The sequence below is a fragment of the Ascochyta rabiei genome, chromosome 17 (assembly GCF_004011695.2).
Source record: "Ascochyta rabiei chromosome 17, complete sequence".
Taxonomy (NCBI): Eukaryota; Fungi; Ascomycota; class Dothideomycetes; order Pleosporales; family Didymellaceae; genus Ascochyta; species Ascochyta rabiei.
Genome location: NC_082421.1, coordinates 990,607 through 1,017,836, shown reverse-complemented (window position 1 = coordinate 1,017,836; position 27,230 = coordinate 990,607). Strand labels below are relative to the sequence as shown.

General features: G+C 52.5%; 12 protein-coding genes across 12 annotated transcripts, besides 10 other annotated features; 5 read left to right on the top strand and 7 right to left on the bottom strand.

Annotated features, from left to right (window-relative positions):
• Positions 1 to 630: 630 nt before the first annotated feature.
• Positions 631 to 2,268, top strand: EKO05_0009756 (uncharacterized protein; the record flags this gene model as incomplete). The annotated part of the gene is made up of 5 exons (XM_059637611.1): positions 631 to 744; positions 891 to 1,056; positions 1,107 to 1,279; positions 1,359 to 1,772; positions 1,819 to 2,268. 5 exons carry the CDS (start codon positions 631 to 633, stop codon positions 2,266 to 2,268), a joined length of 1,317 nt encoding a protein of 438 aa, XP_059493594.1.
• Positions 763 to 807: a tandem repeat.
• Positions 2,269 to 4,239: 1,971 nt separating the features above from the next.
• Positions 4,240 to 4,271: a tandem repeat.
• A 137-nt stretch (positions 4,272 to 4,408) lies between these two features.
• Positions 4,409 to 4,666, top strand: EKO05_0009755 (uncharacterized protein; the record flags this gene model as incomplete). The annotated part of the gene is made up of 1 exon (XM_038946924.1): positions 4,409 to 4,666. The coding sequence occupies one exon, from the start codon at positions 4,409 to 4,411 to the stop codon at positions 4,664 to 4,666; it is 258 nt and encodes an 85-aa protein (XP_038795128.1).
• Positions 4,667 to 4,769: 103 nt separating this feature from the next.
• EKO05_0009754 (uncharacterized protein) lies at positions 4,770 to 6,125 on the bottom strand (the record flags this gene model as incomplete). Its single annotated transcript, XM_038942630.1, has 4 exons — positions 4,770 to 5,348; positions 5,401 to 5,631; positions 5,808 to 5,891; positions 5,946 to 6,125. 4 exons carry the CDS (start codon positions 6,123 to 6,125, stop codon positions 4,770 to 4,772), a joined length of 1,074 nt encoding a protein of 357 aa, XP_038795127.1.
• A 24-nt stretch (positions 6,126 to 6,149) lies between these two features.
• Positions 6,150 to 6,177: a tandem repeat.
• A 600-nt stretch (positions 6,178 to 6,777) lies between these two features.
• Positions 6,778 to 7,521, top strand: EKO05_0009753 (putative diacylglycerol O-acyltransferase tgs1; the record flags this gene model as incomplete). Its single annotated transcript, XM_038942447.2, has 4 exons — positions 6,778 to 6,824; positions 6,872 to 7,104; positions 7,209 to 7,414; positions 7,462 to 7,521. The coding sequence occupies 4 exons, from the start codon at positions 6,778 to 6,780 to the stop codon at positions 7,519 to 7,521; spliced, it is 546 nt and encodes a 181-aa protein (XP_038795126.2).
• An 865-nt stretch (positions 7,522 to 8,386) lies between these two features.
• Positions 8,387 to 11,783, top strand: EKO05_0009752 (uncharacterized protein; the record flags this gene model as incomplete). Its single annotated transcript, XM_038942584.2, has 2 exons — positions 8,387 to 11,616; positions 11,675 to 11,783. 2 exons carry the CDS (start codon positions 8,387 to 8,389, stop codon positions 11,781 to 11,783), a joined length of 3,339 nt encoding a protein of 1,112 aa, XP_038795125.2.
• Positions 11,784 to 12,121: 338 nt separating this feature from the next.
• Positions 12,122 to 13,436, bottom strand: EKO05_0009751 (uncharacterized protein; the record flags this gene model as incomplete). Its single annotated transcript, XM_038942440.1, has 4 exons — positions 12,122 to 12,765; positions 12,816 to 12,955; positions 13,015 to 13,241; positions 13,296 to 13,436. 4 exons carry the CDS (start codon positions 13,434 to 13,436, stop codon positions 12,122 to 12,124), a joined length of 1,152 nt encoding a protein of 383 aa, XP_038795124.1.
• A 1,041-nt stretch (positions 13,437 to 14,477) lies between these two features.
• On the bottom strand, positions 14,478 to 14,744 carry EKO05_0009750 (uncharacterized protein; the record flags this gene model as incomplete). Its single annotated transcript, XM_059637610.1, has 1 exon — positions 14,478 to 14,744. One exon carries the CDS (start codon positions 14,742 to 14,744, stop codon positions 14,478 to 14,480), a length of 267 nt encoding a protein of 88 aa, XP_059493593.1.
• A 642-nt stretch (positions 14,745 to 15,386) lies between these two features.
• Positions 15,387 to 17,355, top strand: EKO05_0009749 (uncharacterized protein; the record flags this gene model as incomplete). The annotated part of the gene is made up of 2 exons (XM_038942556.1): positions 15,387 to 15,420; positions 15,683 to 17,355. The coding sequence occupies 2 exons, from the start codon at positions 15,387 to 15,389 to the stop codon at positions 17,353 to 17,355; spliced, it is 1,707 nt and encodes a 568-aa protein (XP_038795123.1).
• Positions 17,356 to 18,139: 784 nt separating this feature from the next.
• On the bottom strand, positions 18,140 to 18,433 carry EKO05_0009748 (uncharacterized protein; the record flags this gene model as incomplete). The annotated part of the gene is made up of 1 exon (XM_059637609.1): positions 18,140 to 18,433. One exon carries the CDS (start codon positions 18,431 to 18,433, stop codon positions 18,140 to 18,142), a length of 294 nt encoding a protein of 97 aa, XP_059493592.1.
• Positions 18,434 to 19,837: 1,404 nt separating this feature from the next.
• Positions 19,838 to 20,533, bottom strand: EKO05_0009747 (uncharacterized protein; the record flags this gene model as incomplete). Its single annotated transcript, XM_038942712.2, has 1 exon — positions 19,838 to 20,533. The coding sequence occupies one exon, from the start codon at positions 20,531 to 20,533 to the stop codon at positions 19,838 to 19,840; it is 696 nt and encodes a 231-aa protein (XP_038795121.2).
• A 54-nt stretch (positions 20,534 to 20,587) lies between these two features.
• Positions 20,588 to 21,238, bottom strand: EKO05_0009746 (uncharacterized protein; the record flags this gene model as incomplete). Its single annotated transcript, XM_059637608.1, has 1 exon — positions 20,588 to 21,238. The coding sequence occupies one exon, from the start codon at positions 21,236 to 21,238 to the stop codon at positions 20,588 to 20,590; it is 651 nt and encodes a 216-aa protein (XP_059493591.1).
• Positions 21,239 to 22,441: 1,203 nt separating this feature from the next.
• Positions 22,442 to 22,598: a mobile genetic element.
• Positions 22,599 to 22,858: 260 nt separating this feature from the next.
• Positions 22,859 to 22,896: a tandem repeat.
• A 1,329-nt stretch (positions 22,897 to 24,225) lies between these two features.
• On the bottom strand, positions 24,226 to 26,892 carry EKO05_0009745 (squalene synthetase-like protein; the record flags this gene model as incomplete). The annotated part of the gene is made up of 3 exons (XM_038942689.2): positions 24,226 to 26,012; positions 26,065 to 26,631; positions 26,772 to 26,892. 3 exons carry the CDS (start codon positions 26,890 to 26,892, stop codon positions 24,226 to 24,228), a joined length of 2,475 nt encoding a protein of 824 aa, XP_038795120.2.
• Positions 25,210 to 25,336: a tandem repeat.
• Positions 26,653 to 26,729: a tandem repeat.
• Positions 26,892 to 26,927: a tandem repeat.
• Positions 26,893 to 27,004: a tandem repeat.
• A 168-nt stretch (positions 27,005 to 27,172) lies between these two features.
• Positions 27,173 to 27,230: part of a tandem repeat that runs on past the window's edge.

Here is a 27,230-nt window from a genome sequence, read left to right as displayed (position 1 = left end):
ACTGCGTTGCACTAACCCTCGCAGACGCTTACCGCCAGCATGACTGTGAAGGAGTGCGTCTAGGAGCAAGCTTGTTACGGTTTAGAGAGCAAATTTCGCAGCATTGATTCATGGCGGCCGCGGTATCATTTGACGAATGCAAGGTCCGGGATTGGCCAGAGCTCCAAGCTACAGCTGAAGCTTGGAGCCCAGCTGCCCAGTCCAGTGGGCAGTGTTGCAGCGAGCTGGAAGCAGATCCTTCCGTGGTGTAGTAGCAGCTCAATCATAGCTATATCGCCGCTCGTCCGCTATTCTCTTCTACCTGCACTCGCATGTCTGAAGCTCGGCAGTGTGACTAGTACAGCGCTCAGCAGACGTCAAAGGCACCGACCGGATCAGGGAGCGTACCCCACTCCAACTCTTCACCTCGACCAGCACTTGTTCCCAGGGCCTTGGTGTGCCGAACCACTGCTGCGGCTCTGTCTCTCTTTGCGACACCCTGCCCGAGCTCTCACACAGCCACAGCTTCACCCAGGCGGCGCCGCCTTCTGCCAGTGCCATTGACGCCCAACGTCTCGCCGCCCCGTCGCCTCGTCTGCACCCAGGGCTCATCCCACCTGCCCGCACAGACAGCACGAACAGATGCTGGCCATGCCGCCGCGAGCGTCGCTCACTGGATCCTTCTCCGTCTCAGACGAGAACAATGTCGTCGTGTGTCCGCTGCGCAACCACGACGGCTCGGCGTGTCGCAAGCGCTGCACTGGGGTGAGTCCTCCTCAGGTCGTCTGCTGTCTGCTGTCTGCTGCTGCTGCTGCTGTCTGCTGCTGCGGCAGCTGTGGCATCCACAAGCACGTCATGGCGAGCTCCGCCACGGCTCACAGCGAACTCGAATAACACGCGCTGCGACACAGGAGAAGCGGTACCGCTCCATGCAGGAGCACATTCGCCGCGCCCACCCCGAGCATTACATCTCAAAGCTGCCTGCCACCGAGGAGAGCTTCACGTTGATGGTCAACACCCCGCCACAGGAGCGCCCGCCCCCGCCCCCCCTTCCCGCAAGCTCAGCAGGCCCACAAGGTTGGTGCCCTCGTCTCCCCACCCGCCGCGGAGACTGACACAATGGCAAGGCTTTGGCCCAGGCGACCTGAGCGCCTTCTACCGCGACGACTACAGCGCCGGCGACCCCCGCACCTCCGACCCAGTGCTGCGCAGAGGCTCGCTGCTGCCCGCCGCCACTGCTGCCGCCGCCCTTGCGTCGCTGCACAACCACCGTCCCGACTTCGAGTGGGACTCCGATCCGGTAAGCTTCCTGTCGCCGTCCTTTGCATTCTGCAGCCTCCCTGCACAGGCAGACACGCTGACGCAGCTGTCGCGGCCAGGACGCCTTGTCAGAGCCCGACTCAAAGGGCTACCGGCCCCGCGCACGCTTCGCCCCCACCGCCTTGGAGCAGCACATCACCGCCGAAGAGCCCTACTACACCTCCACCTCGATCCACCGTGAGCTGCTGCCGTCTTCGCTTGCACGCTCGCCGCCCGGCCGGTCCTCCACGTTGCCGCCCGCGCCTCGCTCCATCAAGCCGAACAGACCGCGCAAGTCGTCCGTGGGACAGAATGCTCGCAGAGGCAAGCACGAGCGGCAACAGGCCAAAGACCATACCCGTAGGATGAGCTACGACAGGAAAGCATACTCTGCCGAGCCGCAAACAGCTGCAGCCATCCTCGGTAAGAGATGGGAAGACCTCATTGACGCTGCCGCCTCGGCTACAGAGGAAGACAGTCGAGACCTCACTCCTGTGCGTATAACAGCCTCTGCCTTGGTTTCTGGACTAATCGTGCAAGGTGCCGCAATCGCCCTTTATGTCACCCCACATGATGGACAGCCAAAAGTCACTGCCACCATTCATGGCCTCACAGCTACAGTCGTACACAGCATCGCCGCTCAACAATGCTCTGACGCCACCGCCAGCGGACATGTCAGAGCTCCAGCCCTTCCCTTCGGTCGAATCGTCGATCGAGTCAGCCATATCTGGCCAAAACTTTCACATAGCTTCACAAGGCCTATCGGACTCGTCCCCCACTTTTCCTTATCCTGTCCAAATCTATTGTGCTGCCTGCCGCAAGTTATCCAACCTCAAAGATAGCTACGCCTGCTCCGAATGCATCTGCGGTCTTTGCCAAGAATGTGTTGACGTCCTTGTCAGCGAACACACCCGTGGTAGAGCACCACGGTGTCCACGATGCAACGCTATCGGCGGCAAGTTCAAGCCCTTTCAGCTGGACATTAGATGACCTCTTTTCCTCCTTACACCCCTTCTCCCCACGTTTGGCTTCCATTGAAAGGCGTTTTGATCTTATGATAAAGTCCCACACTGTGCGGCTCCACCCTACATTGCTACCGAGCATTACTAGCACAGCAGAGCAACCGGCGTTTTATTGGATTCGGAGTTGAGTATTGCATAGACCAAAGGTCAACGTTGAGGGTGGCATTTTGATTTTGATTTTGATTTTGGCGTTACGGGGCAGCCCATGCGGCGCGTACAGCTGTCTGGATACAAGCTATGCATAGATAGACGCTCGTTGCAACGAATTGATATCGACTGTGTGCTTCGGCATATCAAGTCAAGAAAGTCGTTCAGACTTGGACTCTACTTCTTTAACGACGCCGGCTACGACTCTCCAATGTGACGTTGGTCGGTTTACAACATGGCAAATTGAACCAGAGACTGAGTGCTTCAGGTAATGATGCAGCCTTGGAGATGCGACATTAGACGGCAACTTGTTATGTTCCCAAGGGCAACTATTGAATGAGATTTACAAAGTCGAGAACAGGTCAACCTTGTTTACACAGACGACATCAAAGACATCAACAAGCACTATTGTCGTTCATCCCCTCGTGTCAGCTCCTAGTTCGTGGAAGCTCAAAGTCCGCCACGGTAGCTATTCCGTGCTGGGCAACGCCCACACGTACCAGATTGCACGCGGCTCTTTGTCTGGGACCGGGAGTATTCCATGACGACGTCGATCGCCGAAAACAAAGCTGCCGTGAGGCGATCTATGATTCACTTCCTGTCTGCAGACCAGCTTGCGACTCTCACTGTCTCCAGTTCATGACTGCGGATTAGGGTTACCGTGAGACAAACGCCCACGCAGACCAGGAGAACGTGGAGTTGGGGTCAGGGTCAAATGTGCCGTGCTGGTGCTGCACTCGATCCCGCAAAGTCTGTTAGAGACACACAAGTCGGTACTGCGATACCCGAGGTTCTACACAGGAGCCAGGCCACGGTACGGTACGGTACGGTGGTTGCGAGATTGCATGCAGGGCACGAGATCCTTTTTTGCAGTCTTGCGCTGCAGGGGCAACGACCGCTCAACGACCGCTCAACGACCAAGTGGGGATGGCTCATGACTTGTCAGCATCAGGACGAGCTTTGGCTGCGCTTTGGCTGGTCTGCCACCGGAATAAGATAGGTTTGGCGGACACGAGCGTTAGGGTTCCGGGCTGTCAGGCCTTTGACGCCTGTCCTCAGGGGCGGGCGTGCGACCGACCGCAGCCCAGGCAAGATGGCTTCTATTGATGATTGTCGACTCCGAGGCGTGTTGAGAGTGCTTGGCGCAAGGAGAGGTGTTAGTAAGGCAGATCGTTATGGATGGGTTCTAGCCTAGAGGTGTGACTCGAAGGCTGTTCGTTGATCGCTGCAGATGCACGAAAGACGCAGGACATCGCATGATCCCAATTCCGTTGTTCATTCTGCCCCCAGGACATCAGCCATGTTTGTAGCAAAGGCCAATGAGAAAGTCTTGTTGGCAATTTGGCTGCATTACAACACCAGATGCGGAAAACCATGTTGCAAGGAACGGCCAAACTGTGACGAGGCGGTGAACGTAAATGCTGCCTGCCCATCTGGCGTTACCCCGCTACCGACTCCTATCGCTGTCCCAAGTCGAGCAAATGCGCCCTGCTCACAGTGTCTTCCCTGGGTTTGTCCTAGGACCCACGTCGGGCGGCTCGGCCAACAAGAGTCAGAAGTCTGGTGACTTAACACTGCATTGGGTAGAAAACGGGGGCGGCGCGTTCTGATGTCTTTGACGTGCCTGGCTTAGGGGCTTGCATCCTTGTCCAACGAACCTGTCAAGCGACGTTGGAGATCGCCGGCTAGTTCAGGGTCGCCCTGCGGTCTGGATGTTTTACACGGGGGGAACGTGGTTTGGACTACTGCGGGTGCTTTATTGGGTTCGATAGATCCGGGAAAGCCAGTCGGCGTGTGGGTGTGTGTGTGGGTGTGTGTCTTTGTATATAGGTAGTTGAAAGGAGGTGTCATGTGTGGACTGCTCTTTTCCTTCGCTCCAACGTTTTCCTCGATACTACTAAGCACATCCAACTGTAGCCTGGACATTCGCTACATGCCAACATCAGTACTCGATCGTCAACATGGCTATCCTACGCACTCTCACGACTAAGATCAAGACGAAGATGTCGCCCTCGTCATCGCCAACTACGTCACCAACTTCACCACAAGTCTCCTCCTTCGAGAGGGTCAGTGGGCGCAAGGACTTCAGCATGCAGCGACCCGGAACACAGTTGAGAACAGACTCATTCACCCAATACGGTGATGTCTATGAAGCACCAAAAGAGACGGAGAAGAAGGAAAAGAGAGTCAGTCGCTTCCGCGAGGAGCTTTTTGAATAATCCTTGTCGACTGTCTTACTTCTAACGCGTATGTTGTCTTATCCGAGTTTGTTCCTTCTTCCAATGCTTATGATGCTTCAGTCAATACCACGACACAACCACATCAAGTGTCTTCCGCTCCTGCCTGTGTGGCTGGCAGCTCAGATTCGCTCTGCACAGGCGTGCCACTCTTTGGAGGTGCACGGGGCGGTCCACCAGCCTTTGGTGGTGGAGGCACACCGCCCTTGCCCTTTGGCGTGTAGTCGTCCTCCTTGCTCTTCTGCTCGCCTTCTTTAAAGTAGTCATCCAGGCCGCCGCCACCAGGCGTGGCAATATGTGCCCGCTGCTTCCTTTTTGGTGGTGCCGTTCCTTGCGGTGGCGGAGACTTCGCTGGCATGGCAATGTTCGCTGGCACGAAAAGCTCGGATCCAATGCCGGTGCCACCTTCACCGGAAGAAACACCAGAAATCAGGGGCCGCTTCTCATCGAAAGATGTAGGTGCGCTGTTCGCAGAGAACAAGGTCTCTCCCGGCGCTTGCGGTGGTTCTTCCAAAGACGCAGGAATGCGGTGAAGAGCGCCAAAGCCAAGAACACAGCCTAATGCCCCTTCACCACCCCAGCTGCGTGTTGGAGTGATAGTGACTGTTCGTGTGACATTGTACTCATGGTTGTACACAAGAAGTCGCAGTGGACGATTCAGAAACTACGGTCACATCAGTTGGATTTACGATCAGGAAAAGAGTATATGGGCGTACGTCGTCCACAAGCTCACCCAAGCCTGACTCGCCTCGGACCAGACCTTCTGGGCTTCCAATGACGTAATCACCGTATGGGAGCAATCCTGCAGTGTCGGCAGGAGAGTTGGGGGCCACATCAAGAATATGCCATACATCTTCCGCGATGGCGAGAGGCGACCATTGCAGCGATAAACCCAAAGTGGGATTTTCAGCTGGGATACTTATATAGACCTCGCGGATCACTTGACCCTGGTGTACCAGTCAGCTTTGGTGTACATACAGAGAGTTAGCTTGGATGTAACATAATGATACGATGATGATCTGGGTGGACAGCTCGAATCACTTGGGTGACAACAAAATCGCAAACCGAGTGTTTCTTGAAGGAAACTAGACCTCAACCCTCCCAGAGCCACAATGTTGCCTACCTTTGCACTGAAGACACCCATACTGATCGTGTTACCAGCACAGTTGCGCACCTCTGTCGCAAACAGCGCCGGATCAGGGTTGTCCTGTGTTAAAAGTCAGCACTAGTGAGCATTTGGCCCGTTCTCTCACGCACTCACAATTGTCCTGCCGTTGATACCAATGACAAAATCGAACCACGGCTCCAGAGGGACCTCCTGATTTGCGTTTCTCAGGACTTGGAAGCCATATGCACCACCAACCCCGGAATGCTGATCTTCCTGTGGAGCAGCATCGAGGCGAGAGATGAAGCGATTCAAGGCCCCGAACATTGTCGACATGATTCGTGGTGGTGCTCCGTCAGCTGATGTTGTTGTGTTGTTGGTGTTGATGACAGGTTGAGCGTCCTGGTCCAAGGTTGTCGTGGCCAAAGCGCGTTTGCGCTAGTGCGCGGTTGAAGATGTTCGTCTTGTGGTGCTACGAATATAACAACTCCAATTTGGAGTCTAGGTTCTGGACTCATGTCATCGACAATTCTATCACAATGAGAAGTACTGCGAACGATACGCAAAAAGTCCTGAGCACATGGTCGCCGTGCAAACATACTAGTCCGAAAACGGCAAGGTGGGCTGAAGTTGCTTCCCTCAGAGCTTCCAGGACCTGCACTCATCACGACCACAACAAAGAATATCGTTTGCGAAACTAGGCACTCACAGTACCCAGACTCATCTAAACTCGAACCTCTGCGTTCTTGTGTTCAGGCTCTGATAGTGAGTGGGGCCTGCCTTGGAAAGAAGGGCATCCGTTCAAGCAAAATGGAGGATGCACCAGAGGAAGATGGCATTCACCAATGGCTGAGTGTTGATCAATTTCCTGCCCACCTGCAAAAGCGAGTTGATTGATGCCTTCTGAATTTCAAATTCGACACTAATATTATGCAGATACTGGTTCCAACGCTTCAAGATCTGGGACAAGTACGACAAAGGCATCTGGATGACAGAAGATGCATGGTTTGGTGTCACTCCTGAGCCTATAGCGAAGTAAAGACGTCCTGTCAGTCAGGTTATATACGGCTAACAGTACAAAGCAAAATCGCTGCTCACATCGCAGAGTCGGCACTGAAGGAAAAGACTGTTATTGTTGATGCGTTCGCAGGTGTGGGCGGCAATGCGATTGCGCTGGCTCGTTCAGGTCGTTGGGAACGTGTGTTCGCTATTGAGAAGGACCCCAAGACTCTCAAATGCGCAAAGCACAACGCCGAAATTTACGGTGTTGCGAACAAGATCTTCTGGCTAGCTGGCGACTGCTTCGAGACAATAAGTAGGTTTGCAGGACAAAAGAACACTGTCATATTCGCTAGTCCGCCATGGGGAGGCAAGTCTTCTTGTCTGGGGAACTTTCGATTGTAAGGCTAATTTATGCAGGAACTAGCTATGGCGAGGATGACGTGTTCGATCTGACGAAAATGGAGCCCTACAACCTCGAAAAACTTTATAGGAGCTTTACAAAGTACAGCAAGGAGGTCGTTCTGTACCTTCCACGAAACTCAGACCTGAACCAGATCGCACGATACGTTCCGGAAGGACAAAAGTTAGAAGTAGCACATTATGCCATCATGGCTGCCAGCAAGGTATGTAAAGCTGGCTTGGTGGAGCGGTGGATCGCTGACATGAACAGGCATTGTGCGTATATTTCGGAGACTTCAACTTCGATGTTGCCGAGGACGAAGAGAAATGATATGTTCAGCAGATGAAAGACCGGCTTTCAGCAAAACCAAGTACGATGACACGCTCAAAATGAGTAAGCAGCGTCTGCAGATCAGGGTGATATCGAGCATCTAGAGTGTACAAAATCAGTTCAGCACGAAAGCAAGCATGGGATCAGAAGGCAGATTTGTAGAGGGGAGATATTCGACATCGGTTCAACGGAAGGTCAGAACGTTACTTCGTTAGATGGAAAAATTCTCCATGCACACTACCTCTTGCATTGCAGGAAAAGCTGATTACGAAGCTTTAGCGACATCTTTCTGGGTAGTACTGCTAGAGTTCTTCAGCGTGTTTGTGAGCGCTATACAGCTTTTACAAAAATAGCTGAAGTCTTGTAGCACCTTTTTGTGTTGCAGGTGAGCTAAAGACTTAACACTTAATACCACCTCCTGTTTGATCGAGCACAGTCGGCTCGTAACCTGCTCTTTCCGCAATACAAAAGACTGCCCTCTCGTTAAGCATCGACGCATGCCATTGGTTGGCGTCATTGGTTGGTCCGTGCACATATGGGGGACTTCAAGCTGCGGCATCCATCACCTCGACACGACGCGCGCCTGCCTGTGGGCGACTGCGACGTCAACCCCCAAGATACTCCGCATATCCCGCGAAATCGTCCTCCAAACACTCTCCACCCAGCTGGACAAGCTCGCCCTTTCCAGAAACGCGCACGCGACACCGCCCGTGGCGTGCATGAGGGACCGTACAAGTCCCGACGGTTGACCCACCATTTGGTGCGCTTTCACCGCGCTCGGATTCTCTCAGCACACGCACCGTACTTTGCGCACCGACGCAAAGTTGCCCACATAAAAGCTGCCATCACTGCGCCACACGCGACCATGTCTCTCGATCAAAATCCACAAGCGCCCGCGCAGGCAAACGACGCAGAGGACGATGATTTGGGCAAGCTGCTACAATCGGCGCAGGTCGGCGCAGCTACAGGCGGGGAAGACTTTTTCGCATCGTTGAATGACCGCGAGCTCGATCGAGGAGAGAAGGCAGACGACGCCATCGACTACGAGGACATCTCTGACGATGACTTACCAGAGGAAGAGTTCACGTCAGGAACCAGTGGTATTCCGAACACACAGGGCTTCAGTGGAACCACGCTACAAGATCTGGGCGAGAGCTTTGAAGATGGCGGAGACGACATGGATGATTTGTTTGGCGACGGGCTTTCGAGCCCTGTACAAGAGCGTTCACACCAACACGAGGACAAGCCTGTCGATTCTATCGAAGACTTGATCAACGGAGCCGGACCGCATGCTGTCGAGCTCGGCGATAGGAAGGCGCAACCAGGCTTACAGGATGTCGCTCTTGACGCTACACATCAGGGAGATGATGAGGACGATGACCCAGAGTGGCTCGAGCAGAAGGCTCTGTTTGAACAAGCGCGCAACGGCAAAGAAAAGGATGGTCCAGTGGTCACGAAGACATCAAGGGAGGATTTTGAGAAGATCTGGCCCAATTTCGAGCCAAATATCCCTCCACGTTTCTTTAGTCTCGTCCCGCGCAACCGTGCCTTTTACATTCCTAAAGTACCGCAGAAGCAGCCAAAGCTCATGCCTTTTACCAAAGCCAGCCTCGAAATTGCAGTGGACCAAGAAAAGAGCTTCCGGTTACCTTCGGCTGCTCCTACAACCGGATCGAAACGCCAGCTGGAGGACGAGCAGGGCAGCTTTATTTATATCACAAGCGTCGTAGAAGAGGAGCAAGACAGCGACGATCAGATGGAGCTGGATGATCTCGATACACTCGACGACCGCGAGAAGATTGGCAGCGTCTCCTGGGGTGATATGAAGATTGCTTGTGAAGACTGGGACGTCTTAGACGAGGAGAGTACTTCGGACGTTGATCAACTTCTGTCGCCTCCAGACACGATCTTGGGCGATGACGACGTCGACTGGATACGAAGCCTTGCACCGTCCAAGAAGCGAAAGTTGAGCAGTCGAGAAAACCCTGTCACGTTCTCAGTGTACGACCATATGGATCTCCCATCTTGGGACGACCCGGAGGCGGAGACTGCAAAGATCGCGAAAAAAGTCATTCTGGACATGAACGATCCACACCTCTTGCTGGACGTACAGCAGCCAAGCGCAGAGCCACCTAAACCACGAACAACTGGTCTCGGCCTCAAGCGTGACAACCGCGGTAGCCTTGCGAACCCGATGTTCAAGCGGTACAACATTTCCAACGACGAGGCGTACGATGCGCTGAAGGAAAGCAGTCAACAGAAGGTCCGCAGCACGATCGGCCACATGAACGTCGAGCACAGCTTGCCCGCTTTGAAACTGCAGTATCCCTTCTATAAGGTCAACCTCTCTGATCGCGAGCTGCGGTCCTTTCATCGCCCCACGATCAACTTCAAGATTGGTGAGCGGGCTAGCATCTCAACGCTCAAGTCTGTCAAGAGGAAACACAAGAAAAACCTCAAGCCGTCAGAAGCGTTCGCGACAGCCGAAGATCTCAATATCGGCGATAATTCGGACCTCTTGCTTGCTGAGTATTCGGAGGAGTACCCTACAACGCTGTCCAACTTTGGAATGGGTATCAAAATCCTCAATTATTACCGTCGCAAAGACATGGAAGACAGCGCACGACCAAAACGCGAGGATGGCATCGGAGAGACCTCGGTACTCTTGCCCCAGGACAAGAGTCCCTTCTCATTGTTTGGACAAGTGGAGCCTGGGCAAGAGGTGTTGACCTTGCATAATGCTATGTACCGAGCACCGGTGTTCAAGCACACGCCGGAGTCGACTGATTTCCTTGTGAGCAGAAGCTCTACTGGTGTTAATGGCACCAGATACTACATGCGGAACATCCCCAATCTGCTCGTTGTTGGCCAACAATTTCCTTCGGTTGAAGTGCCAGGTACGCATGCGCGTAAGGTCACTGAAGCATCAAAGAAGCGTCTGAAGATGCTGTCTTTCCGAATGTATAGGAGGGGTGAGCAGTACAACATCAGGCAGCCCTGGGTCAGCAACGAAATGATCAAGCTGCATCTTCCGGGCACTGAAATCGCCCAAAACCGATCCCGCATGCGAGAAATCATGAAGTACGATAAAGACCTTGGTACCTGGAAACCACAGGAGGGTGAGACAATTCCCGATGAGCCCACGTTACGCACATGGATCAAGCCTGAGGACGTGTGTCTCATTGATTCCATGCACGCCGGTGATAAGCAGCTTCAGGACTCTGGTATCAAGTCGAACGATATCAGGGACGACGAAGAAGAGCAAGAAGGCGAAAACTCGGCAGTCAAGTTGGCACCCTGGAACACGACAAAGAACTTCTTGAACGCATGTGCTGGCAAGGCCATGCTGGAGTTGCATGGTGAGGGTGACCCCACTGCGCAAGGCCTAGGATTTAGTTTCATCAAGGTCTCCATGAAGGGCGGTTTCCGGGATGTTGGGCAGAGTGCCGCAGATCAGGTCAATGCCAAGAAGCAGAAGGAACTAAGCGGCCACAGCTACAATGTGCAGCAGCAACAGGCGATGTACGAAAATGCCATCAAGCGCATCTGGAATAAGCAGAAAGAGAACCTCTCAGCCACAAATCCACCCGAAGACGTGGAGGAGGACGTAGATTCGGCCGCGGCACGCAACGCCTTGCGAGGACGCTCCGAAATGGGTACACCTGCCCTTATGCGTGGCGACGATGATACTATGAGTCAGCTCAGTCGCAATAGCAATGCGGAGACTCATGGCAAGAAGTTGCGTATCACACGTACTGTTAGGAACAAATACGACGAATTCGAGGAGCAGGTGGTGACGGTCACTGACCCTGAAGTCATCAAGATGTACATCAAGCGTAAGAAGCAGGATCGCCTGATGAACATGCGCCTCGACGATATCAAACCTACTGGCGATCCAGAATACGATCGTCAGCAAACGCTGAAGCTCATGGCCGAGCTGAAGCGTCTGGAGCGCAATATGGAGCGTCGCCAGGGTCGCGAGAAGGCCAAGGGTCAATCAACGGGTGGTGATGCAGGAGGTCCCGGCAAAGGCGGCGCAACGCCCAGGAAGTGCGCGAACTGTGGTGAAGTTGGCCACATCAAGACAAACAAGAAGTAAGCCAGTTGTTTCCAGCCCTCTACGTGTACTGCATTTGCTAACAGCCTTTCGCAGACTATGCCCACTGCTCAATGGTCAGAAGAAGCAGAGCGACACCTTCAAGGATGCATCTGCTGCAGCTCCTATGCCCGCCACCCCTCAAACTGCTGGCTCCCCCCTCTAGTTTGGGATAGTATAACGAACGAAGTCGGGCGCTCTGCGCCATTCTCATCAACGAAGATATCGATCCGTATTCGAAGGATGTTTGGGTTTGTTCTACATATGCATAGCACTGGCGTTGGTGGTATATTATACCTGAGCGCATCACTCCACACTCTGATCATGGTGCAGATCGGCGTATATGACACAGCGCAGCTGTGATGAGTCCCAGCATTGCATAGGGTATGACCGTCGCTAGATACTAATATTAATCAAGGAATTGAAGTTTGGTACGCCAAGTTTGACAAGCGTTGCTTTGCGCTCCTCTTGGCGCAATCCTCCCAGCCCACCATCTCTTCGTATTCAAGACTTCCCTATCTCCGAGTGCAATATGGTTTCTTGCGTTACTTGGATACCTCCCTTTGCCTCGTGAATCTCGATCGCGCTTGTATGCCGTGAGTGCGACTTCGTGTGGCTATTCGATCCGGGAATCTCACTCTCCCAGCCATCTGCTCCAAGGTCGTCGTTCCATGTAGTCGGCAGAGCATTGACGCTGCGGTTTTTCCCCCCTCGAGCAGGCTTGCTCCAGCTGGACTTGAGTGGCAGCGAGTCGCCATCATGCTGGCATCCGTGGCTCCGGGAGGCGTGGCCATGTTTGGAGGCGCCAGCTATTGAGTACACTTTCTCGACACCGCGCCGTGTAAGCGGGTAGATCAGAGGCACGTTGCCGATCACGACTGCGACAAAGGTCTCGCGACAGGCCCAACTTCCTGCAGCTTGTGCGCCATTAATCGGATCCTTAATGATAAGGGCGCACCGTAGTATGCCAGCCATCATGACAAAGATGCCGCCTCCGAAGACCAGGACCAGCGATAGTTTCCTCCTGATATCGAGACTGGCCTTCCACAGCATTGGCATTGGTATTGACATGAGGTACATGTCTGTCAGGACGTTCAGCACTACGGTGACATACAAGTCGATCTTGGAAATTGCTGGCTGACAATAGTCTACATCAATCAGTAATGCTCATCCACTGTGATCTAGTATAGCTACTAACTGCCTGGGTCAGGGTATATCTGCCAATTCCTTTCGAAGGGTCGACAGCCTAAAAGGATAGACAGCTCTGTGGCGACGTATGTTGCCCCGATCAACACATAGCCAATCTTGACACGCATCTCCAGATGATGGAGTCCGGATCTGCCTATTGTATCAGTACGATTCTGGGACAGTCACGTCACGCAAATGGAGGTACTCACGTCAACCTCGAATAGAAGTGACACATGCATAGCTTCAGTGTCCATAATAGGAGTGTGTACAAACTCCAGCCCACCAGCTGTGTCTTCGACCCACCCACTCGTAGCGAGTACTCATGCGACTCAGGATCGAGCATTCTGCGCTGCTCGTCTGTCATTCCGTTGTTTGCAAGTCCGAGCCACCAAGCGCCAACGACGTATGCTGCCGCTGTTTCGAGAGAGTATATCACCTACAACATGTCAGCTTGTATCCCGGTCCCCATACAGCATAGGATAGTACAAACACCAGCAATACACATAAGATAATCGTCGAATTGAAACCCCCTGACGCCTACCGCGGTCGCGCGCGCCACCGTCCTGAGTGCAATAACAGCAATACCAACGCCCAAGAGGGTGAAGGCCTCGGTCGTGAAAGAGTCTCCCATATTTTTTCTGGGTCTCGCTCCACCACGGTCAAAGGTAATGTTCAGGATAAAGTCTGAGAACAAACGCAAGCCCAAGACGGCAACCCAGAGGTATTGAACCCAGGTAATCTCCACGAGCTAGTAGAGCCCTGAGGAGTATGGCCGGTGTCCAAAGCACCGAACGTTCGGCGTCAGTTACATTGAATTTTAACGCGTTACGCCGAACTAAATACCTCTCTTTAATTAACTAGCAGATCTGCTACTGTCTTAGATAAGTGCTAGAAGATCTTTGCTGATCTACCTCTACTTTTTAGGCAATATCTGCTATCTCTCTAGTACATAGCAAATTATCTACATATAAGTAAACATTAGCTTAAACTATTTCAATCTAGCATTTCTAAGACTGTAATGTAGATAGTTTAAAGTAAAAAAGCACCTGTCAAGTATTAAAAGTAAAGAGGTATTCTCTAGACAGTAAGAACACTAGATTTAGATCCAATAAGCAGATAGACCCTGTGACAAACGTTCGGTGCCTAGACTCTAGAGCACCAGGTGCTTATTAGTGCTAGGTACACTACACGAATATTTTTACTAACTATAGATAAGTGTAGGGCAAGCTCTACTACTATCTGTCTAGCCCTCCTGTTACCTCTCTCTCCTGCTCTTGCTCCTGCTAACGCTCTCTCCTGCCACATCTACCTGTGTCTCTAGGCATGCTAGAGTTATCTACGCGCAGGTAAATTTAGCTAAATTGCGTAAATCTAGCATAGCTAAGACTGTGGTGTGGGTGGTCAGGGGTAAGAGGGTACCCGTTAAGTGCCAAGAGTAAAGGAGTATTCTCCAGTTAGCAAGAATACCAGAGTTACTGTGGTACCGGGCGAAAGTAGTGTGAGTGGATCCGAAGTGGCTGATGATAAAGCCTCGCGAATTGATTTTTTTTTTCAGTTTCACACAGATTGACAACAGCACCAGCAGTCAGCAACTGAAACTGCTTCTATCCGCTTCGATAGGTGGTGGGAGTTCTTGCATTTTCGGTCCGTACCCCTGGACACTGTTCCCCACCTATACTACTTTCGTCGGATACCACAGTAGATCTGATAAGCAGATAGAAGCGGAAGAAGTCTGCCGTCGCACTAAACTCGTTTGGTGTGCAGAGCACCGAAAAATGCCTGTTCGGTGTCCTGGAAACCGAGCCCTGCCCTCATGGAGACAAACCACTCCTTGACCTGATCTTGCGAACGTGGAGTCTATCCCTACAGTTCTGTTTGATCTCATATCATCACCACCGGTGTTGCTTCGGCCGCCTAGGTTGTTGACACGCTGCTGCATATCCAAAAAGACGCTCTTATGGTTTCAGATGATTCTCGCGTTCTGCTACACTCGGTTCGTGGGTGATATCTGGACATGTACGGATGCACGGTTCCGATCAGCTTGATATCTCAAAATCGGACACAGATACATGCAATAACAAGGCACTGGAGAGCCTCCACGGGTCAGATCACATCTTATCCGAATGCTGTCATTTGCTTCCGCATCATTTTGACACCGCACGTGGATAGTTACGCGGCTCGGTTGAGCCGGTTAAGGGCCGTGGGATAAGCCTTGCGCGCAACAGGGGGCTCACAATGTGGCCTTACCTACTCAGGACTTACGTCCTAACGGCATAAAGTACGGACACCGTTTGGGGTGACAACTAACACTGGGGCTGGCTAGGATATCCCCGTAAGCCCACAATTGCTGTGTCACGGTCATCTCCCGTGTTACCAAAAGGGAAAACTAGACAACCAATCCTGCCGGAGCTTTACTGTGTGGCCCCTTTCGTGATAGATTCGACTCTGGTGCGGCCCCTCGGTGTCTGCACGCAGTTTTCTCTGGATCGCGCTCTATTGGGATACACAATTCCTTTCTCCCATGTTGCTTTCACTGCTGTTCTTTCTCAGAGTTCTTCTCTAGTAAGTCGGATTGATCGTCATGAAGGAATTCGACTTGGTCATCGTAGGAGCTGGTAGGTCGCAATTTTTTCCCCATTGCTTTCGTGAGGAGGCCATGGACACCTTCATTCCTGTCACGTGTCTTTACCAACTGACTCTGATTATTGCGTGAGCACGCCAGGTAGTTCTCAAAGGAGTGGCCATCGGTTCCCCGCTTTTGTTATCTGTTACTTCCTTTTCTTTTCTGCTAGCCTACGGTCAGGATTGGAAAATGCATAGAGAAACTTCGCAATAGCCTTAAGTCTTCGACCATAGCATACTAACCTCAGATTGTAGGTTGGTACGGCCTTGCAGCAGCAAGAGCCTACATTGAACTGCATCCAAATGAAGAGATAGTGGTGCTCGAGGGCGGTTCCAGTATCGGCGGTGTCTGGAGTCTTGAGCGTCTGTATCCCGGTCTCAAATCTAACAACATGCTTGGCACCTACGAGTTCAGTGACTTTCCAATGGATACTGCGACCTTCGGCGTCAAGCCGGGCGAACATATTCCAGGTACAGTCCTTCACAAGTACTTGACAGCGTACGCAAAGCAGTTTGGAATCTATACACGCACCCGGTTGAACATTCGGGTGGATTCTGCTGAAGAGAACATCAAGACCAAAAACTGGACTCTCAAGACGCGGAACACCTTGACTGGCGAAGAGGCAGCTCTACAGGCAAAGAAACTGATCATCGCCACTGGATTGACTTCCGAGCCCCATCTCCCATCCTTCAAGGGAGAAGATGACTTCAAGGCACCGATTTTCCACTCGAAAGACTTCCGTAAACAGTCCGACACTCTTACGAGTGCCCGCAATGTCACTGTCCTAGGAGGCGGAAAGAGCATGTGGGATGCTGCGTATGCTTACGCCAGCGCCGGAGTTTCCGTTGACATGGTCGTTCGCAAGAGTGGTCGCGGACCGGTATGGATGGCGCCGCCATACGTGACACCGTTGAAGAAGTGGCTGGAGAAGCTTGTACACACTCGTTTCTTGACATGGCTAAGCCCGTGTGTCTGGGGCGATGAAGATGGCTATGGAGGTATTCGACGTTTCTTGCACGGCACGTGGCTGGGACGCAAAATCGTCGACGCCTTCTGGAGCATCCTCGGAAGCGATGCAATTGACCTGATGGAGTTCAACAAACACCCAGAGACCAAGAAGCTGATACCGTGGCAGTCAGCTTTCTGGATTGGAAGTGGTCTCAGCATTCGCAATTTCCCAACTGATTTCTTCGAGTACATCCGCAACGGTCAAGTCCGCGTCCATATCGCAGACGTCACGCACCTTTCTAAAAATATCGTCCACCTCTCAACTGGCGACTCGATCAGAGCTGACGCACTCTTCTGCGCAACGGGCTGGAAGTCACGTCCACCCATCAACTTTCTTCCTGCTGGGCGCCTTGCTGACCTCGGTGTACCCTATTACTCTGCACAGCCAGATCCACTCGTCACAGAAGCCGACTCCTTCATCCTCAAAAAGTTTCCCCGTCTCCAGGATCAGCCAAATGTACCAAAGTCCGTACGCATGGAGACCGACGAGGACACACCAAACCAGCCCTTCCAACTCTACCGCTTCATCGCACCGCCATCAACACTAACGACGAGAAATATCGCCTTCGCGGGTATGATTTCGACCATCAGTACCTCCATTTGCGCACAAGCACAGGCGCTCTGGATATCGGCGTACTTTGACGGCGAATTGGATCGCCTGCCGACGTTGGAGCAGGCGCGTTGGATCACAACGCTTCATTCGAGATTCGGACGGTGGAGGTACCCCTGCGGATACGGTGCGAGGCTGCCAGACTTTGTCTTCGATGCTGTGCCCTATCTGGACATGCTCCTGAACGACATTGGCTTGCAGTCTCACAGAAAGAGCAGCATGATCACGGAGTGGACTGAACCGTATGGTCCTGAGGACTACAAGGGGCTGACGAGTGAGTGGGCGAGGAAGCATAGTGTTAAGCTTTGAAAGCTGCAGAGTATCGATAGACGGGAATAATGAAAAGAGAGTGCTTTTAACTGGTGATGACGTGTTCATTTGTAAGACACCATAGGCGTAGTTTAGCCTCTACTTTGCTCGGTACCTTTGGCTTGTTCCTCAAGTACGACTTAGTACCCTGACCCTTTCTTTACCCAAAGGCTTGCAAAAAATCCAAGAGCACTGATGCCTGCAATGGCCCACCACCCTAACACGACCACTCCTTTCTCCAAACCGAGGCCAAACCAATACCCTCCCGCGACTGGACCCAAGGTCCACATCGCAGAGCTCACACTCTGCCCAACACCGTGAATAGTACCTAAAACGCTAGGGTGTGGGCTTGCATTGTTGACCAGGATAATCGAAGCAGGCAATGCGAATGTGCGCGCAGAAACTTGCAGCGTGATTACTAGAGGGATACTGAGCTAAACTAGCGCGCCGGCTGCAGGCTGAGGCGGCGCGGTTGCCGATGGAAGCAAAGCGAGGTATGGCGCGAGGACGTACGCCAGAGGGAACAACAGCAGCGAGTAGCGGAAACATCGCATCAGCCCGAATCGCGAGTTCGCCCAGGGATAGAGCAGTACTTGGAGAAAGAAACCCACGATCTCGAGTATGGCTAGCGATGAGCCAAGCAAAAAAGGCGAGGAGGCAAGACCGCCCGTAAAGTGTATTGCGTTTGTACTTGATGCTTGATCGGGAGCGGTGCGTGGGGTAGAGAGGAAGATGATCCACAGGCCAGAGAAAGCACCCATGTGCAAGTCGAAGATTGCAACGCTCAGCAGTGTCCAGAGTACGTTTGGAGTCCAGATTTTGCGAACGGGAGCCTTGCTAATTGGTACCTTTTTGTTCTATGCTTTTCAGTGTATGGTACCCCGGGACGCTGAGCGGTTTGTCCAAATAGAACAGTGACAACACCACGATACATGCGGGTCATTTGGTCCCTGAAACAACGATCCTGTCGCTTCGTGGCTAAGGTCTCTTCGAGGAATGCAACGACGAGTCCATGAAAGCTACGCCGATGCAGCTCACGCTGGTCCCCGAAAGTCCGATGAGCAACACCGTCCTTCATTCAATCAGCGGAGAGTCTGCAGCTCGACCCCAGAGGACTGATATGATGATCTGCGCAAATGTGAAGGAGCCTTGTAATACGCCGGTCTGATAGGAGAGGGATGCGGTTGGGATGCCGATATCGAAGGAGTGGAGCTGTTCGACCATGTAGGACTGGAGGGATGCCATTTGCCAAAAGTCGACGAGTTGTGATAGGGCTAGAATAGCCAGAGCTCTTTTGTTCGGCATATAGAGCCATGTCGGCTCATGGTACTCTCCAGATTGTATGTGAGGCCATTGGGCTCTGTGACTGAGATGGTAGGCGTTGTGGGTTGGCGTGGAGAGGGCAGAGAATAGTGTGCTGACTCCTGGCGTTGATGCAGCGACCTGCGCGCATTCGAATCCAAATCTGCACAGGTACTTTGTTGTTGGGTGTGGAAGTTGCTCAAGATCATCTTGAACGTTCCACTTGCTGTAGTGAATGATGCGCGAGTGGATGCTTCTTCAGCGGCGAAAGATTCACTCTTCAGTATAGACCGTATACCTCAAACACAGGTCGGTTGTATCTCGTTGTAGGCGAGCAACCCTTTGGGAATTCCTGAGCATGAGCTGCTTTCTGCGCAGCAGAAATGTAGCCTGAAGCGGCCACGACGTAGTCTTGTATATGTGGAAGGACAAAGATGAAGTAAAGAACAACAAGTATAGACGCGACTGCGTAGGGAATGTACGAGACAAACCTGTCGAAACGTTCAGACGACATGGGGAAACCACTGGAGAAGATAGAGGCAATGAACGGCATGCTCGGGAAAGACGGCAGCTGCGAAGCTTGACTGTTGAAATGAAGGAATTTGGAAAGAAGATACAGAAGACGTGTATTAACAAGCTTTCACCCACGTTGCTCCACTCCAGCGATAACCCAGCGTATCAGTGTTGCGAAGACGCGGCTGGCAGTCAAGGCTGCGTCATCTGAGTGGGGCCGCTTTCTGAAGTAGCAAGTGGACCTTTCCTGAAACCGATTGACCGCGTTCGATCGACAAAGGTATGTATCAAAATCGCCCAGTGCTGTACTCGTCGTGTTTGGCCCGTTGCGTGTCTTTATTTCTTTTGTTTTAGAATCCGGGGTCAAGTCGTGGTGTGTATACCCAGCCACACGTGCATTTATCGGAAGACGGGCGCGAGATTGGGCGCGGTAAGCGCAGCGTACTGGCAACAGACACGTGGTAATTATCAATTGTTGCTTTGTAGTAGCAAATAGAGAGAACAACAGAATGGGATTTACAACGTCCTGCCATCCTGATCGTTCATGTGCTGACGGTCGACTCCAGTTTATGATATTTGGTGTCAGATTGTCCTCCATCTCCAGCCCTCCCACCCAAGAAGCCGGGGACGAATGACAACAGATCATCTTGCCCTGTAACACCGAGTCTCATAACCTCCTCTTGCCTAGCATGAAGTAAAAACCAGTCGTAATGAGCAGTATTAAGGCTGCTGCAATGGCCAACATTACGTCTGGCCACCCACGAATAGTGTATTCTGAAACCGGAGAGTAGTTAACCGTGTTGACGCCTCGATCCGCGGTGTAATTGTCCCCACGATTGCCGATATCTGGCATCGCTTGATTGAACTTCTCGCCTTCTCGAAGAGGCATGATATCGTCGCAGCCAGATACGATCAAATCAGAAGATACGAAAATCTTTACGATGCTGGATCGACCGCGCTTCAGTAGGTTGCGTTCAGCATCAAGCGCTTCAGCATACGCCCAACCCCTCGAGCCTGTAAGTATGTAATCAGTCTCAAAGCCAGTCCTGTTAGTCGAACCAATCATATCCCAAGGTCCGGTTGCCGAGTCTGATGTGTAAAAGTTCCAATAGCGCGCTTCTGCCGCACCGTTCCAGCTTACATAGAAGACTATGTTTGACGCCCCTGATCCGGTACGTAAATATATCCACATGCTTGGTGTGGAAAGAGGCTCCCCTTTCCAGACATATTTATTGCTGCGATATATCATGACATCGCTTGCCCGTTGAGCTACCTCTTCGTACATCACAGCTTCTCCGCTTGGTAGATGCTCAGAGAAGTAAGCGTGATCACCCCAGCCGATGAAGACGTTCTTGTCAGGCATCATTTGTATGTTGCCTTGCGAGCTAGAGAGCAGGCCTTTCTCTTCTGGAGCTCACTACTCTTGAAGCTTACTGGCAGTGTGTTCTACATGGTTGATACCAATGAGCATGCCACGCGACTCTTGGTTCGTGATGTTGAAGGTATTGCTTGCGTTGACAAACAAGCTAATCAATGTGTGTGTCGCGTTCTCTTTGAAAAACAATGCATGATGTTGGCTTGAGAAGTGCAGGTTGACGTTCTTAAAAGTCGGGTTTGCGCCGTTGAGCTGCCAGACCACATGGCCGGTCACGCCTGAGATATTGTAAACCGCGCCCACATGTCGAGCAGAGATCAAGCAGTCGCCGTCGGTATTCTTGTCGATCGAATTGATGTGGAAAAAATCCCACGGTGTGTCTCTTGTCATTTCGTTTCCGCTTGTATCGGTGCAGTCGATGCACGTGTACGAGAAACTCGGGGCAATGTGGTCCAGCGCACGCCCCTCGAAAAGCAGCTCTCCCGACTCCACGTCGATCTCTTGGAATAAGCTATCAAGAATCCAGCCAAGGCCAGGACCGAGACCGTAGGCACCCAAATCGTATTGTCGGGGCTGGTAGATTGTGACCAGTGCTCGCTTGCCGCCATCAATCAATCGAAACTCATGCATGTCCATCTGGGTTGCAGCGCCGACAGTCTCCACTGTTCGAACGACGCGGTAATTTCTGTCCATGATGACGCCATGTCCGCGTGCTCATCCGTGGTGCTGGTGCCCCTGGAAAAAGCAGATGTGGTCTGCGCATTGATACTCGCACACGTGCGGGTTGTGGGCTGTTAAGCCACCCTGAGTACCTGCACTCGACCAAACAAGTTGTCCATTGTTGTCGTAGATGTAGGGTCCGGGGTCCGTGCTTCGGTATGGCGCGAGGAAAATGTACCCTGGGGCGACAAGGTCTGGTCTGAGAATGTCGAAGTTGATGATGGGAGCGTGTAGATCCGGTCGCTAGCGATTACATCAGGCGGAACTACAGTGTCTCGTGTTCGTGTGAGCTTACCGATTGGAAAATTGATGTTAGAGACGTGTTGTTGTCTAGATCAGCTTCCGTTGAGCCTAGAAGAATAGAAAGAACGGCACAAAGGCTCGACAAATGTGGAAACGACAGCATCGCTGCTCCAACATAGACAAACCTCCAACGGGAAGAGCGAAAGAAGATCTGGAAACCAGTGTTCACCTCAGATACTCACGCCTTTCTGTACTTGACCCATGATGCCTGCGTGCATTGCTACAACCAGATCTTCTAGAACGAGTCCCTCCCTGGACATTGTGTGTAGTGGCATGTCAAACTCCGCCGACAGTATCAAAGGAGAAGCTTGCGTGTACCGTGGAGACGTTTCATGACTCTTGTGACACTGTTGATTGCGCGGAACATTGCGTTTCAAAGAGGTACATGCTTTGTCTGTTGCCGATGCGCATGCACACGCGCAAAGTTGGACATGCTCTGTCGTCGCGTCGTCGTCGGCTGATCGCGCGGATGCTCACCACTTGTTGTGTTTCATTGCGCGTATGTAAATCGATGGAGGGCAAGCGCGCTAAGAAAGGTTGGATCTTGGCATTTCCTTGCAACGCGCCCTCGAGGTGAGAGAAACGCGTTGATTTATGGACAACATAGCAAAGTCGTCAGGATGGACGAAGTTTCAGTGTACTCGACTGATCACCTTGAAGTCGATGTACTTAGGGTCACAATCAGAGCGGGTGAGTTCGCAATGTAGAAAGAGGTAACCTGGTGGCTCAATCACAGAGGCTTTCATGATGCAGTTTATTCTGCTTTGTAAAAGAGAGGATATAGCTTCGGACGCAAGAAACGCTAGCTTCGCAGACTCTGACTTTGTTGAAGGTCGTGTAATGGCTCGACTCTCTCAACTCCCGTTACATGGCAACTTTATTACATAGCTATAAGGTAAAATTACTAGGAAAATGTAAGTAGTATATCTCTTTTATAAGTGGTTAATTAGTACTACACTATAGGATCTTGTAGTAGTAGCTATTGTAGGTGGCTCTATATCCTTAATTATCTATAGCTGGAAAAGTGGTTGGGTGCTTCACGCGCACAGATATGGTACTGCACATTATCTCATCAATCCGACGCTCCGCGCACGTCAATTGGCTGCCACAGTGCTGCGCCACAGCTAGTGTTTTGTGAGCAGAGCGTCTGAGAGATTTTAGTTCCTTGTTGTATGTGAAGCAGTTTTAAAATGCTAAGAATTTTTCTTTTACAGGCTCTCTCTCTACGTATAGATGCTAGAAAGCCTTACAGCAAGCTTATTATATAGAGAAGGTAGTAATCTATTAGAATATCTATATATCTTATCTTATTTTACTCTTTCTTGTCTACAACTACAGCGTTAAAAGTTGTTCTATTTTTAGTAATCTAGTTTGGCTCCCTCTTTTACACTGCCTGACCTCTAGCACTTAAGAAGCAGCGTTTAGGCCTATACCTAGTCATACTTAAAAGATAGCCTAAAGAGAGAGTAATTACCGCGTCCTACGCAATAGACTAGGAGACGTTGTTCTTGTTAACAAGTAGGGGGTAGTAGGTAGAAAATCCCCTCACTAAAGTGAGATTGTGTCACATACAACACTAAACCAAAATCTCTCAGACGCTTGGCAGAGCTTCGCTGCCTCGCCTGCGCCACACCCTGCCGAGGGTCTGAAAATGAGATAATACTGCACATAAGAGCCGCCGACAAGCCACGTCTGTGCACTACCCAACTCTTGTTATCAACACTGTATACACAACTTTGAAAGTAGAACTTGAAAACTTTATGGTGCTACTAGAAGGCACTCCAGATATATACAAGTAAATCCATTGAAAGTTCTGGCAGTGCGTTGTTGGATGCGGCTGATATTGGTGTAGACGCGTGAATGGCAAGTGGTTCGTCAGCGGCTCTCAGCTGCAGTACGAGGGCTTGGTCTTGATCTTGTTTGTAGCGACGAGACACTTTTCTCATGTGGGTTGGGTCTTCTAGATGCCATTGCTATAGTAGACGAGTACGAGTCTGAGAGGTGTCGACTGTGTGATTCAATCGACAATTGGGGAGTAAAAGTGTGTAACGAGGGAAATGTTCATGATCTACAGCTCGAACGATATCACTTCGAAAAATTAGGGCATGTCAACAGCAAACTGGATTCAGCTGAAATCATCAAGATACACAGAGGGTACTATAGAGAAGGTATTCTAAGACCAAGACCATGTTTAAATCAAGATTGGTGTGGCAGGATGGTCGTCCGGGGTTGGTGAAGGACCGACAGCCCATGGGTCAGCGCTCGTAAACCGCCGCTACACAACATACACTAATGCATCAAGGAACGCGAAGAAAGGATTAAAACCAAAGGGTATCTTTATGTTTGTTGTTGTTTAATGAGCAGGAGTCCTGCACTACACACAATGCGCATACTTTGCGAAGGCAAATGATGCTGTTGCGCTCATGATATGCCGAGCGGAAGAAAGTCTACCGAACGCCATAATATGCCTGCCATGCCCAGGGTTATCATCAGTCGTGGTCAATGTACCATGCCTGCGCCATGCGATTCCCGCTAATCGTACAAACAACACCACCCAGATGCGAACGAGCGAACGTCGACGATGCGCAAATCCAGCAAGAGCAAGACGAAGGAGAAGTGTGCAGCCCACACAAGAACAACACAAGGAGGTAGCCAGCCTACTGTAAACCCGCCTTTGTCATCTTCACAGTGTGCGCAATCGGCTGCAGGATGCCCTTGTTGTCCAGAGCACCGAGTCCCATACCCTTGGACCAACCCATCTTGGCCAACAAAGCGTGGCCCTTGTTTTCGGGGCCAATCTCAGGCGCGTTGGCACCCACGGTTTCGCCATCGCGGTAGCCGGTCGAAGGCTTGCCTCGTGCTCCCCCGAAACGGACGGTTGCCGACTTGCGAGGACGGTCGCCTTTCTGCGAGAAGGCTGGCCCTGTGAGACGATAGAGCAGTCCCTTGTGAAGAATGGCCTTGTCGAATTCGTTGTCGGTATAGGTGCGTGTACGGGTGGTCTTTGTGAGGACGGTGAAACGATCGAGGCCATCTCCACGAGAGCGGGATGTCAGCTTGAAGAAGTCTGCAGCTTGATGGATCGTCGCACGACGAGATGCATCCATAGGAGGCAAAGCCAAGGTTTGCATACCGCCAATCAAGAACTCGCGCATCTCTTCGAGAACGTCTTCCATCATGATCCCGTCCTTGTACTTGACCTTTAGATTAGGCGCCTTACCCTTCCTGCCAAGAAGGCCTTGCTGCCGTAGCTCCTCGCGTTCGGCCTTCTTCATGCGCTTCTTTTGACGGTCATTTTCCCAAGAATTCTGTAATTGTTCGTTGAGGTCAGAGTCATCAAGCTCGAAGGGCATCTGGCCACGTCGGCCCTTCTTCCTCGGTCGTAATGATGGGCGGTCGGTATCCATGATGTCGAACCCGTTGTAAGGATCCATATCGAGCGCATCTGCCATGGCAGACGCTGAAGGAAAGGTAGGCTCGCGATTTCTTCGTCCGCCACGCTTCTGCTGCTTCCTGTTCGATCGACCAACGCCGAGCGGGATGTAGTCATCTGCACGCGATGATCCGCCAAAGTAGTCATCGGCTGCATAGAGCATAAGCTCGTCTGCGCCTAGGCCCAGCTCCTCTTGCTTCTGTAGGACTCGTGCGATGGTCTCGTCATCGAGCTCTTCGTCTTCACCAAACGCATCGTCGCCGTCTTCGTCGGAATCATCATTGGAGGAGTCGTCGTCGTCGCTATCGCCGTCGTCGCTGTCGCCGTCGTCGTCGCTTGTGCTGCTGTCACCCATTTCAGCCTTCTTACGGAGCAGGAGAGCTTCTTCGAAAGCTTGGATCAAGTCCTTCTCGGCAGAACTCTGAAGGTAACCGCCGGGCAGCCAGCGAGCGTCATCGACGACGGAGCCTTCGTAAACGCACAGGTATTGAACTCCGCTCTTGCGATTGCGCTTCGACAAGATGCGAACAACGGTGTCCATGACATCTGATGACGTGCTCATACCCTCGAGATCCTGGAGCATGTCAGAGTCCCAGCTGTCGGTCGGCCCTGCTTCTTCATCGCCTGGCTGGCTTCCGGAAGCCGACTCCCAGTCGTTGTGGCTACCGGCGTCGAGATCCATCTCGCGACGTGCAAAGCCTGAGGCGGCCATCATGTCGCTGGTCAGACCAAAATCCTCCATGTTCTGCATGTAGTCCTCCATGGCGGCATCGCGAGGGTCGACATCATCATGCAAGAAAGCGTCTGTTCCTGGACGATGCTCGACAGGCAGCCATCCTATGCCTGGCTTGGACTTGTGTTCCCATGGTGTTGTCGCGCCTTCCCACCCAGGCTTGCCTCCACGTCGCTTCGCAAACTGCGCGTCGACAACGACATGGGTATCTGACACGGCATCGGCTTCCGGTGCGAGGACGGCGTCGGGGGCAGGGGCGGCGTCATCGACGTGTGGATCTGTGGAGGGTCAGCGAGATTGATGCAGCTTGTTGTTGGGCCACAAGCGTACTTTTGACCCGAATGCTGACGTTGATCTTTGGTTGAACATGCACGTCCTCGACCAGGCGTGAAGTAGACTCGGCCACTCGAGCAGCCACTGATTGCGCGTTTGCGTTTGCGCCCTTGACTGCGGTGTCTCTGGCCGCGGCGACAGCGACCGGGACCGCGACAGCTTGTTTCTGTGGCAGAGGACTCTCGACTCTCGATGTGGCGGTGGAAAGAGGCGCCGAAGTGTTGCCACGGCCTCTGAAAAGGACCTCGTCGCTGGACTCACTCGAGGCGTGTGAGACGGCGGGCGAAGGGCTGCGAATGACCATGTGCGCCATGGCTCGCGTGTTGTCTGGTGGCGGGGCGGACGAGGAGGGGGAAGGCGCGGGGGTTTCGTCGTCGTCGGCAGAAGCAGAGTCGTCGGCAGAGACAGGCTCAGGCTCAGGCTCCTCGAGGGTGCCTTGCAGCAAGCCGGCGCTGACGAACTGGACAGGCATGTTGCGCAGCTTCTTGCCGGCCTCGAAGGCACTCTTGCGGTGGCCCGAGACAAAGCGAGCTTCGTCGGCGAGGGAGAAGCGGTTCTTCACTGCTGCAGCTTGTCAGCAGGCGTGCTTGAGGGTTTGAGGGCTTGGTCTTGAAGGGTTGAGGGCTTGAGGACTTGAGGACTTGAGGACTTGAGGGTTTGAGAGCACAGGCAGAAGATCAAAGGCAGAGGGGGCCATCACGTACATTCGTCCTTGGGCCATGGCTGGAACTGGGAGGGCGTGCGGCGTGGCGTTTGCTTGGGGGTGCTCTTGGGGGTGCTCTTCGCGGAGCTCTTGGCCTTGTTCTTGCCCTTTTTCTTGCCCATGGTGGTGGTGGTGGTGATGGCGGCGGCGGCGGCGGCAGAAGGTGGCGTCGACAACAGTGCAGGCGCGTGGGTAGGTGGCGCGTGGGTGCAGAGGAACAGCGGCGGCGCGGCGAAGGCTCCACTCGACTGTTCAGGCACGCGCTGCGACCAACGATGATGATGACTTTCGCGGTGGCGGCGGGGACGAGAGCAGGCTAGGCCAGGGCTACGGCTTATCGGCGGCTTATCGCTGGGGGTGGGCAGCGCTCGTGCGCGAGCTGCTCGCTGCGGGTCGGCGAGAGCACTGCACTGGCAGCACTGCACAGCACTCGACTGCACCCCGCTGCCACTCCACTCCA